The sequence below is a fragment of the Oenanthe melanoleuca genome, chromosome 2 (assembly GCF_029582105.1).
Source record: "Oenanthe melanoleuca isolate GR-GAL-2019-014 chromosome 2, OMel1.0, whole genome shotgun sequence".
Taxonomy (NCBI): Eukaryota; Metazoa; Chordata; class Aves; order Passeriformes; family Muscicapidae; genus Oenanthe; species Oenanthe melanoleuca.
Window position 1 is genome coordinate 94,271,513 of NC_079335.1, and position 13,282 is coordinate 94,284,794.

At 37.8% G+C, this 13,282-nt stretch overlaps 1 protein-coding gene across 2 annotated transcripts in view; it reads left to right on the plus strand.

The window, feature by feature from the left end:
- The window catches only part of PDE1C (phosphodiesterase 1C), a 225,034-nt gene that overhangs the window by 73,004 nt on the left and 138,748 nt on the right, over positions 1–13,282 (plus strand). For both annotated transcript variants that reach the window (XM_056485529.1, XM_056485530.1), the window contains one exon: positions 5,747–5,773. In XM_056485529.1, the coding sequence (XP_056341504.1) occupies positions 5,747–5,773 (27 nt within the window). The remainder of the gene's footprint in view (positions 1–5,746; positions 5,774–13,282) is intronic.

Below are 13,282 nucleotides of genomic sequence, written 5' to 3' on the forward strand. Positions count from 1 at the left end.
AGATTCACCTATGGGAAAAAAGGAGCAGAAAAAAAATCTCCCAGATTTGTAGACAGACATTTTTCCCTTTTGCCAAATTTCATTGTTTATTTCACTGTTGGTTTGCTAAACTACAAAATAGGATTTTAACAGTGTTATCTTAACACCAGTTAAGATAATATCAGAAGCCCAGCTCTGTCAGGAAAGAAAGGAAAAGGACCTGAGAGAATGTATGTGCTATGATATGGATATTTCACTCCAGTAAGGTGGCTTTTTTCTCTGTTTCCAAATGAGTTGGTCATAGGAGCCCTGCAGGAAGCAGAAATTATTAGCCCTAGCTAGTGTGAGCTCTGGATGCAGTGGGACTTCGCTATTAAAGGACATTATCATGTGCTTTTGTTAACAGATGACTAAGCTTCCCCCTCATATCTTACACATGCTAATTATAAACCTTTTTAAATATAGGAGGAAAAATCCTTCTTTCACCTTGAGCCTATGAACAGCTAATTTTAAGTATTAACTTGTGGCAACTGTTTTCCTAAACAATTGAGGTTCCTCTGAAGAAGTAGCTTTTGCAATATGATCATCTTCAGGCAGGAGGAACGTTCCCTTTTCTCTAATCATGCTTTTCAGGGTCAGTGACAACACTAAGGATATGGCAGGCAAGCTCTGATGAGGTTTGCTGCATGTTCTGGTAGTTTTTCTTCTCTGCAGAGTGGGCACTAAGGAGTCTACTTCAGATGTGTCAGTATAAAACCTGGCATCTCTGCCAAAAGTCACCGTTGTTGGTAGTTTAAGCCAAAAGGTTGAACCTGGCACTAAGGCAACTGATGCCCAGAGGTGTCCTTGTCCCTGTCAGCCAGGCTGTGAGGGTGCTGACCCATGGCAGAGCACCACATACAAGGCAGCTGGCAGCAATAACTTTTTTAACTGCTGCAGCAGATTCATTTTTTGCTAGTATATTGGTGCCCTAAAAAGCTGTTGCCCTCTTTATACTAGGAAACACAGATCCAGCTTGAAAACACACACTCTGCTAAATCTAGACTTATGCACTCTCAGCTGGTGGTACAGAGCACAGGCCACTGAGTTTTAGGGACTTCAAAAGATCTACCTGGTTTATTAAACTACCTTGACCACCTGTGTGTACTCTCTGAATCCATTGCAATGGCCAAGCAAACAAAGCACATTAGATGAAGCCACTGTGAGTGCTGATTGTAAGTTTTGGCCTTAAAATTGAGCCATTCCACCTCAGCAGGTGAAGGACTTTCTTCTGGCACTTATCATTCCTGAGTTGGGGAGTATCAACCCGTTGAAATGTGTCATCTGCATTCAAATGTGTGTACCTTAGGCCATCAATCACACATCCACCAAATGGTGGCCTAAGTCTGATCACTGCTGTGAAGGGAGAAGCCTGCAGAGGCTTTTTCCAAGGGCAGATATAGCCCCTAGTAGAGTGTGAACAGAGCATGAGATTCTTATTAAGTTTCAAATTTTAGTATAGATTTTCAAGGATGAAACTAGGCTAAAATCCTCCTATTGCTTCTGCAGCACCCACAGGTTTATCCATATTCTAAAAATATGCCATTAATACCAAGCCCTGTGGAATGAATGTGGAACAACACCACATTAACCAAACCACTATTATGAGTACAAATAATTAAGTGTTTAGGTTTATTTTTCAGAGTCTGTGTAGGAGTGAAATAGCAATTCATAAAGCTAGTTGATATTATGAGTTGTATGATTATGGGGCTGACAGAGTTACTTAATTTCCTAATTCCCCCAACCCCTCTGTCCTCACTTCTCTCTGTATCAACTCTGTTGTACTAACTCACTCAACTCTTTCAGAAGACTAAGGCCTGAGAACATCACTACCAAATGCAGGCACAGATTTTGTGTGTGTTTATATTACATTCTCTTCATTTCCAGGTTCCTAGGTGCAAAGGAAGGGCAGGAGCATTTTTGCAAAAACTCAAATGTAGTGTTACTTGGGCTAAAGTCATGAATTGTTGTGCAAAACCCTATATAGCTAAAACCACAACCCTGAAGAGCTAACAAATTAATGGAAAAGTGCCTGAAGGTGAAATATAGGGAAAAACAGTCTGGCTGAGGGTGCACTGGAACTAAATGGCAAAATTAGTAACATAACCCAGAGAATAGACGACTTTGAAAAAGTTGATGGACATTAAAGCACAAAGAGAAATTTTTTATGTCTATTTATTTCAATGGAAATTGAGTGGCCATACAGCTGTAGTAAGCCAAATCTTATTGATGATTAAATACCTTCAAAAATCTGTCCTGATTTAATTTTGGATCAGTATGCTGGCTTTATTTCTCTGGCTACAAGAAGGAGTCATCCTCAGAAGAGGAGATACTGAAATAGTTGACTCAACATTCTTGTTAACTTTACGGTTTCTGAGTAAAAAAATTTCATCTTATCTACCACTTCAATCACAAAATATCTACTTTAAGTGTCTTACTGCTTTTTTTTTTTTTTCCATTGGGCTCTAGCAGCCTTCTGAGACTAGGACTGACTCATTTCATACTACACTCCAGCAAGTGTAACTGCATTAAGTTCAGTCAAGTTATTTTTAGTTTGCACTGGTTGTACAGGCCCTACCTAGTGTGAGTCACTTGGTAATTCTCTTCAGCATGAAAAAAAGCTACTTTGTTCTAATTAATTTTTTTTAGTGTAAGCTAAATATAAGCCTCTGAATGATACATTCCACAGCCAATAACAGAAACTGAATGGCAGTCCAAGTGTGATGTGTGCAGTGAGAAAAGAAACTGAACTTACACAGATTTGTTAATATCAACAAGCCTCTTTTCAGGCATGAGCACAGGATGGCCCACAGATATGGGAAGCTGTAACATTACCTCCTTTAATTCTCTCATTCTTCCTCTCCTGGGAAAGACGTATAACTTGGGTTTGCTCAAAAATTAGAAGTCCCTTGGGCTTGACTGAAAATCTACCTGTTTCCAGGTTTATCGTAGAGCTTCTGCTAAAAACAATTTCATAGATAGTTTCTCTCTCCAAAGACTCATCCTGGGGACATAAATCAAGATATCTTGTCCCACACATTTATTTTTTAAAGAAACAACCAAACAAAACCCCTCATAACAAATCAATCTCAAAAAACAAACAAAAAACTGCAAACCCAAACAAACCTAAATCCACGCCTTCCAGTTTTCTCTTGTTAATGTTAATGTGATTGCTAATTCAAGCCAGTCTCTGATGCTGACTGTGGTATTAAAGAAGTACTTTCTAATTCCTTTGCTTCCAGTGCTCTCATTTAATTAAAGGCATGTCTAAGTATGGTCTGTAACCATAAAGAAGATAGATCTTGAAATTGTGTTTCCAAGAACAAACTGAATACTATACTACAGTTAAATGTTATCAACATCATCTTTTTAAAATGACCTTGTTTTATGAAATGCTGGAAGTTCAAGCCTACATAATTTTTTTTCCTGGATATCAGAATTTGCTAATAGTGTTCCTTTTAAAGCATGTGCATGCAGTATGATATTGCATCTATAAACAAATATTCTTTCAGTTACATGCTCTTCAAGTGTAAATTGCAAATTCAGTCAGTGCTTGGAAAAGCAGTCACTAACTTGGTGCATGCAAACCTTAACTGTGATTGGACTACAGGTGTGAAAACTGCAACAAAAAAAAAACTGTATAACTTTTTAAAAATTTCAATGACTGGCAAATTATTTTTTTCCTAGTACTATCATCTGTGACAGTACTTCTTTCTAAAGTATTAAAAACTGTCTTGTATGAAAGGAACATTAAAGGTCTAACTGATCAGAAAAGTCATGTTATTAATCAAATGTAAAGAACACTCTGAGACTGGAGTTAATGAGTTTTATCTTTGCTCAAATGTCTGAAAGAGTAACACTTTATAATGTTATATGGAATTTGCTAATCAAGGAAGGGAAAAATAGTTCTGACAGTGTTGGAATGAGCCATAAGAGCCTCTCAGAGGAAAGAAATAACTTGCAAATAATTTAAATTAAAAACTTAAACAAATTTGGATTTCTTGGGAATAAAATATTTTAATTTGTGTGGATTAGAATGGCCTACCAGATGGGCTATTTTTCAGCAGGGTTTTTTTTTGCCAGAAAACATAATGAAGTTCTGTATTTGTCAGAGTATAAAATTCCCAATGCACATTCTTCAAAATGAAAGTTCTACTTTACATCTTTCTCAAACGAAAATGAAGAATTCTCATAGAATAAGATTTGTCCATTTGGGTTTCTGATTTTATGTGTCAACATTCTTAATGTCAATAAGCTATAAACTTGATACTGCTATGGATATTTGCTCTATTACTTTTCTGCATAATTTCAAGTTAAATAATTTTTCACAAAGTAAATTGCAAATGAAATATTTTTTAAAATAGCTGTTCAGTATTTTTATGATTCCAACATGGTCAGAATACAGAAGTGGGTACAACCACAAGTACAATTTGTAAAGATATTTGTTGGCTGAAATATTTTACAGTCAGGAGACATTATTCATGGGTCTTGTTAAGTAGAAAATAGCGCTACATTCCTTTTTGCCATGGCTCTTATTTGTAAGGAAAGTTACTCTTTGTTTGGGCTTTCTAGGCCCACCCTAGCTGCAATTTTCCACATGCAGTAGTATCAGAAATCAAGGAGTATACTTGATGCTAATAGCCATATGCCTATTTTAGCAATATTACTTATCTATTGAAAATGTTGGGAATATCTCTTAGTGTGTTGCTAAATTACAGTCCACATTGAAACTTGTTTCAGTCGCTACTTGTGAAGTTTAAATACCGTTAGTTTTACTTTAGAACATAAAAGCAGAGCTGAGTTCAAGTAAATTAATGCCCTGCTTTGCCAGCCTCAGTGCAAAGCCTTTGGAAACAGCTGTATAAACAGCAGCTCACAGACAGCACACAGTGCTGGTACCCCCCTGCAGGTAGCTGCATAGCCATATAGATAGCTGTGCAGGAAGGGGTGTATTGCCTTTTTGTGTACTGCCTTACTCTGTGCATTGGCAGCCTGTGTCATTGCCTGCTGTTGAAGACAAAATCCACCATGCTAAGAAGAGTAAGAGGTTTACAGCCTTTGCTGTAATTGGTGTGGTGCCAGCATTGGGGTAAAGAAGAGGTCCTATATGCTCATCTGCTCTTGCCATTCCTAGTCCTGGGTCAAGGTCTGTAAGGTCTCAAGATAGGTGCCACAAAGTGAAGCTCTGTGGTAGCTGTGGAATTTGTACCTGGCTCTGTGGAATTTGCTTGAGTAGAGAACTTTCTAGGATCTAGACTTTCTTTTTAGAGAGAGTCTGCTGTTAAACCACTAGGGTTTTTCACTGAGTGACCACAGATAATATGGTTGGATACATTCCATCACTTCATGTTAATGGGATCTTAATAGGTCTCATCTTACTTATGTGTTGAATGAGAGATGTAAACATTACAGCAAGTAAATACAAGTAAGTTTCTGACACTTGGACTTCCAGTTGAGTCATTTAGAATAATTTTTTCCTAGTTACAACAAGCCTTTTTCACAAGAAAGGGCAGTATGTGTATACAAGCAAACACAATTTTTTCTCCTCAATGTAACCTCAAGTGGCCACACTGAGGTTAGTAGAAGGGAATGGCTACATCAGGTTTGGGCCAATCTTATGGCAGAAGTGACTTCACTGAATCATTCCTGATTTCTGTCCCTCTCCTTTTTCCTCCTTGTCTGTTAAGCTTCACATCTCAGTTGTTCTCATTTTGTTCTTTTCCTGCAGGAGAAAATATAAGAAAACATCACAGAGGTAAGAGTAAATCGCAGAGGACTGGAAGGTATTTGTGAGTCATCCTTCTCTTTTTGTTAGGGGGTTTGAAAGAGGATTTTCCTGTTATTGGGTTGGTGGTTTTTTTCTTTTTTTTTTTTTCCTGGGGAAATGCCATTCTCCTGATTGTTTCCTCCTTTGAAGGACCATCTTGTGCTCTTTCTGTTCCCAATCTCCTTTGCTGTTAATGGTAGTCCTCCCCTCTGATGTTAGTGGTACTTCTCTTTGAATAAGGACAGAAATTTTTGTCACTGAAGGTGAAATCCTAATAAACATCACATAGTTTCTTTGCAAGATCTGCTGGTTCTAACTTGTATTGCTTGCTAATTCTGTGATAACAAAACGAATGGCAGACTTGTAGAGTTACTAATAATCTGTACCATTTCAGTTGACTGAAGGAAAATATGAATCTTGTTGATTAAGGGTCCATATTGCAGCCTCCAGATGTAGTTACTCCTTTCTTGTAGGAGGCAGGCTCAATGGGGGTCTTTGACAGATAAATTTTCTTGCTTTGGAGCCCTTGAGTGTGCTGGCAGATGAGCCAATGTGATGCTTTGATCAGCTAAGGCATCATAGGCACCACTCCTGTTTGCTAATTCCCTTTGCTGAAGATTATTGCTCTAATGCAGCAGTGACAGGACAGGCTGCATGTCTGCTTGTGTGTCACAGCCACAAGAAACTGAAGTGTGGTTGCTTGAGCCACAGACAGGATGGGTTTAAGCTGTGAGAGTTTAGTGAAAAATACTGATTTGGAGATTTCTGTGCTGATCTGTGTAAGAGGGCATTGGATAATGTAAGACACAAGAAAAGGGAGAAAGTAAATATGCTCCCAGGGTTTTTTTCCAAATATGGGTCTGACACTGTAGTTTTGTTTGCAGTTCTACTTTTCTCTCCATTTTCCTTGCTGCTGCCATGACTGTTAATTAATTATGAACATATCTCTGGCCACAGGCCTTCAGCTGCTGCAAGAAAATTGTTTCCAGAATGAATGATTGAACTGTATTTGTGTGTATTTGTGGGTGTCTTGGTCTGCTTGAATTGTCAATGCATTGCATTGAGTACTGTGTCTTATTTAGGTATCTTTTCTGTGTGCATAATTGTGAATATTAGTGACATATTCAACATCTCTTTTCTGTGGGAGACTGTAAGCCTCTGAAGAGAGATGTAAATATGTTCTACAAGTCCAATACATTCTTGTGTTGATGATGTACAAAGAATAAAATATGTCAGTTTGTTTAAACATACCATTACAGGGCAAAGTTTTGTGCCGTGTGGGATTTTGACCTTTCTGTTTTTTTCTCTTACTGTTACACATGTCAGCTGCCTGCCTGATGGTGTGCATCCTTGCAAATGGTTTCATGACCTTCTGATTTCTGAAATGATGTGAGCTCTGCAGAGGCCAAGAGGCCACTCCAGGCATATGGCAACTGCTGAGCAGCTGTTCCTGATAACCTTGCCCAATGGGTGCTGACTGCTGGCCCAAAGGGCAATGTAGCACAATGGGCTAACTGTTATTTCTCTCTAGGAAGCACACACTGGCAGCACCTAGGGAAACCTAGATGGCTAGTAAGGTTCTGCCTTGAATTTTCCACCTGCTGGGTGATTAAGTATGATGCTAAATGGAAAATTGCACATACTTGTGCAAAAAGTGGTGGGACAGCAGTTCACTTAAAGTCTGGTTTTAAGTAATGGTTTTAAGTAACATCTCTTGAGTTGGTAATTCCAGCAATGTGCATAAACTGATGATTTAGCTTATGTTTCCACCTTCAGTTCTCACATTTGAGAGTTGTAGGTTTTCTTTTTGCTTTTGATATGTTTTTTAAAAACAATCTTTGTGCTTCCTACATCACTGGGCTCTGAGGGTGTCTGAATTTAAATTATTTATTACTTGCTTTTACGTCTTCCTTTTGTTTCTATTTGGGGAGTGTTATCACATAAGAATATCTACATGATAATAGCAGCAGCTAGACAGGAGAAACACTACTGTCCCTTGTAGCTTGCAGAGAATGTAAACAATTTCCTCTGAATGCAGACCTGTTCAGAAGGAAAATCAAATATATGTAAGAAAATAAATGAGGTACATAAGAAAACGTAATGAGAAAGAGCTGAGCTACAGTCTGAGCCAGCCTAAAAGTGTAACTAGAAATGACAGACAGTGACTTTTACATTAATCATTCTGTTAATTGAGTTAACTTGAATGCTTTTGTAGCAATAATATATAAGTATAATTTTCCTCATAAACTTGGAAGTTTCACAGCTATCTAGACAACCCTAACTTCATTAGTTCTAACCTGAATTGCAGCTGAGCTACTGAATGTGTTGTAGATTAATCACAGCAACACCAGAGAAGTGGGATATTTAATCTGAACTCAGGCATTTTATCATTCTGCTGTCTAGTTCTCTTTGTAAACAGTAAATAGCTTACTTAAGTAACCAGCAGATAGCTTGCTATGCAGTGACTGGAGAGGTAGTCAGCAGGAGGAAAAACTAGAGAGGAAGCCAAAGCTCTGAACTTTCCGGTCGTGAGTTGATTTTGCTTTTTATGTTTTTTTTTTTTTTTTTTTTTTTTTTTGTTTTTTTTTTTTTTTTTTTGTTTTTGTTTTTGTTTTTGTTTTTTTTTTTTTTTTTTTTTTAAGCTTCTGAGACCTCAGTCATGAGGTCAGTTTGATTTGACTGTTGAGACTCCCAGTTGTCCTGGAGACTGCCAGCTGTGGATTGTCGTGTATTTCTAGGAGATACTCAGCACCTTCAGCTTCCTGGAATTAAAAGGGAAAGGAGCATCTTAAGTACCTCTTGGCAATCTCCTCCTAGGTTAGGTTCATCCTCTTGGGTGAATTCAACTAGTGCAGGCAATCTGGCACTTCTAAAGACTCACTAAAGACCAATTCATTGTTACAAAATTTGTCAGATATATAATCTGTCTTAGTTTACATGGCATGAATTTTCCATAAATATTAGAGTCCACAGTCATGGATCTTTATTCCATCAGTAACACAGAATTGCATGTGTTACTCTTTTTATTTAGCTGCATGTTGGTTAATTTTACAGTTTAATTTTCTATTAAGATGCTAATGCTTCTTTTACAGTGACCTTATTGTAGATAAAAGCCAAGAAAAATGAGTCCTGATATTTTATCTGTCCATCATGAATGAATGAATTTCTTCCCCCTAAGTATCTGTTAATGCTACATAAACATAACATAACATAAACATAACATAAAGTACAAAGCAGAAAATGAAATACTAAAGGAGAAGCTCAAACATTCTCACACTCTTCAGGGAGTTACATACACATGCCACCCCAGAGTTAAACTGCAAGGTTCAGAGTCCCTCTACAGCAGGAAGCTCCATAGAGCTCTGGGTCCCTCTTTTGATTCCTTGCTCACACACACTCTCAGGTGTGCTTCCAACAGTAGGTTTCCTGCAGCAGGTCAGCTCAAGCTGGCTGCCTCCAGAGAGGGACCCAGAACATAGAAATCCATGGAAAATTATACCCTTTTGACTTACTTACCTGTTCCTCACCTGCTCTTCATGTGCCTTGAATGCACTCCTCAGTCCAACAGTGATTTTTGTTTTGGGGTCTTCTAATATCTTATTGAGTTATTTCTCAAGTGACCATGCAGGCAGGCCATTAACTCTTCATAACTTGTCAAGTTGCATCTTCTCCTGGTCGCTCTAGTTTCCTTATCTTCCAGTTTGTGATTCTGGTGCATTTGGTAGCTGGCAGAGCCTAGGAAATTAAAAAAACCCCAGATGCAGGATAAACATTACTTAGCAACACCCAAAACATTGTGTTACCTATACTCTTCTCATACTAAAGTCAAGACATAGCACTACAGCTGCTACTAGAAAAATAACACAGAATATTAACTGTCCCAGCTGAAAGCATATCTTGATGTAACTTCACAGCTTGAGGCCTAAAGCTTCACCAAATCCAGCTACTCAGGCTAAGCAAGTGAAGCCAAGAAGACTAAATCCACGCAGTATTATAACTGTGTGTAACTCATTCTACTTCAAATGTACTTATGCTAAAGAAGTAGTATGTCTCAGCAAGAAATGTAACCAAAGGGTCTTGGAAATATGACTTTGGCCCTGAAAAACATCCTAATGGGCTCTGAAAAAATAGCAATGTGGTTTCTTCAAAAGAGATTGTATTCTGATTAAGAAAGGTTGACATCTGATACAAACCACATGGCCAGAATATCAAGACCTCCCTAATCTTCAGAATGATTTTGTTTTTTCTGCTTCAGGCAATAAGGCAGGAAACTCATAGGCAGAGGTATTTTCCATTCCTTTCCCATTTTCTTATTCTTTCTCATCTATGTATGTGCTTCCTAGTTCCAGTTTGCTTCAGCATTTGGTTAATATATTCTTGGAGAAATATATTTATGCTAGTGTGGGGCACAATAGATGAAACCATAAATGTAATGCTGTTACTTACAAAATAAGTGGAAAAGTGTGCTTTCCCCCAAATTTAGTTGGTAATCATCAGGGTTGCTTATGCTGACACCTCTGTAGCTTAAAAAAATTCACTGTCACTTTTGAAATATTATTGCCTTGAAAGTCTTATTCTAAGTAATCTTAAAGTTTTTACTTCCTGTGAGGAAAACTCTGTGCTGGGATTAATCTCATCCTTGAGTGCTGTTAGGCACACTGAAGAGATCTTTATTGGAATGGAGCATCAGTGCTCTCTCAAAGCTGGTTGTCTGAGTAAGGATGTTATCACAGAATGAATAAAGCTGGAAGAAACCACAGTGGGTCATTGGCCCAACTTCCCTGCTCAAGCAGGGTCATCTTAGAGTACATGGAAAAGGATTGGGTGCAGATGGTTCTTCAATATCTTCTGCAAGGGAGACTCCACACTCTCTCTGGTCAATCTATTGCAGTGTGTAAAGTAGAGTAAAGATGTTCTTCCTCATATGCAAGTGGATAGATAGGTCATTAATTTTTTTTCCATCAAGCATTTATAGTGTATGAACCATAGTAACTTCTTGGCAATTTTCAGTACTGGGTAATTACGGAAATCTGGTCATTTAAATAACCCTAAGATGAAGCATTTCCATGACTAATTCAGACCTCCTATGTCTTAGCTGTGTCTCAGATTTGCTTGAATTGATAATGAGTTATTTTAATCCTTTGATTTAGCAGTCAGACATTGGGGAGGAGTGGGAGGTAAGGAGGAAAGAGGTAGAAAGAATAAAATCGTTAGTAACTGACCTTATCTTTGCAGTTAATATGAGAACAAGCTTTTAGTTGGGGACATCCATAGAGGGCAGGTGATGTGACCGAAGTCCTGGATAAGCTTCCAGCCTTCAAAATCTCACACTTCTTAAGGTGTCTCCCTTGCAAATGATGAAGAGTGAATCCTAAGGCATTTTGTTAAAAATCTATCAAATGGAAGGGCTGAGGCACATTTGCTGAAAGAATTTGCCCTAGGAGGGAATCACCTATCTCCTGGCAACAGGATGTTTTCTCAAGAGAAATCTCTCACTTTTAGTGCGAATAACACTTGAACCATGTGCTGGTTTTGGCTGGGATAGAGTTAGTTTTCTTCTTAGTAGCTGGTACAGTGCTATGTTTTGGATTTAGTATGAGAACAATGTTGGTAACACACAGAGGAGGTCTGCAAAAACCTGTGAAGGAGCAGAGCCAGGACAGCTGATGCAAACTGGCCAAATGGATATTCCACACCAAAGAACATAATGTTCAATATATAAACTGGAAGGAGTTAACCAGGAGCTGCTGATCACTGCTTTGTAATAGGCATGACATCAGTCCATTGGTGATGAGCAATGGCATTACTTATTTCTCTTGGGTCTGGTTTCTTTATTTCCTGCTCTTCTTTTCATTTTATTATTTTATATCTTGCTTCAATTATTAAAGCATTCTTATCTCAATCCAAAACTTCTACCTTTATACTAATTCTTCTCCCCATCCTACTGAGGAGATCAAGAGTGAGGAGAGTGAGTGAGCATCTGTGTAGTACTTAAGTTGTCAGCTGGGGTTAAACCATAACCAGCCACTAAAAGCCTTACCAAATCAGTGAAAACTATAAACCCTCTTCTCTCATTTCCACATCAGAAAGTGTATCAGCTTGATTTCTACTGACTTAACTCTGTGTTTTCTTCAAAATATTGGCAATAAACTATCCAAGTTTTTTTTCCTCCCGACAAATGCATTTTGTCTTGTCCATTTTGAGATGATAACTTGGGGATGGAATTTACTTTAATTAGATGAGAAGTGAAGAAGTTCTTTGTGCAGTTTCTACATAGATACTGCACTCTGAGAAAAATGATTTATCACTGTTTTCACATTAAGATGAAAACATCTATGAGAGTCTCATCTGAAAACATTGTCAGATTCATACTAAGTGCCATGCCTTGTCCACTAAAACAAGATAGCATGGTTAATAATGTATTTTGATAGGCTGGCTTCCAAGTGTTAACAGCAAAAATGGAAAATAAGCCTTATTTAGAAACAAGTACTTGGGCTTCCTTTGTGTGCACATTAGTTTAAAAAGGAATCACACATTAAATATTTGATACATGTTTCAGTGAGCACCACCACAGAGAAGAGTAAGAAGAAATTTATTGTAGTTTTTGCCTGGTATATCTCCTTTCCTCAATCCCATCCATCTACTGATTTACTAGATGAGATTCAGAATGTCACGTGTACATTTCCAGGGTTTGAACTCCTATTATGCTCCAATGGATGATGATGTTAGATTTTCATCATGCAGAAGAATAATTGTTCTCCTGCTGAGGAGAAGGTTCTCAAGCAGAAAGTTCCATTGGTTATATAGTTACCTGCACATGTTATCCTACTCAAGGGCTTTATAAAATGTCTCAGGTGGATATAAATTAATTGTGGATTATACGTTTGACCATACCTAAAAATGTGCCTGACTGTGTGGGTGTATAAGTGGGTACATGCACAACAGGTACATTATAGATGCATCTAGATTATTAAAACTGATTCTAAGATCTCAGGAGTAAAATTTGATACGTTCATTTCCGAAGATGTGGTGTGGATTTTTCGTGTTATGGTTTTACTTCCCCCCCCACCCTTCCCCCTCAGGCAGATTTTGGGAATAATTATGGTACAGAAGTGCTTTGTTTTCTCATGAGAGCAGGATTTTGAACATCTGGACCTCCAATGCCTGGTCAGAAAACCTTTTTAATATTAGTACTTTTATCAATACAGCTACTTACTTTAATACACATGTCCCCTCACCTAGCTACAATCATATCTTCAGAGAGGCTATATAACAATTGTCTGAACATAATAGAAGTGCTGCATATTGTGTTTCTGAGGTTATTGCTCTTAATATATGCAGGTAACTTATTTCTGAGCTGCTGTGAAACACATAGAGATTTAGTGGTGCATGTAATTAAGGTTCAGACTTTGGAACCTGAATTGACTAATGTTTCCATAAACCAAATTTTCAGCTTGTTTTAATTCTTGTCTTGTTTAATACAAGCAATTTTTAAAA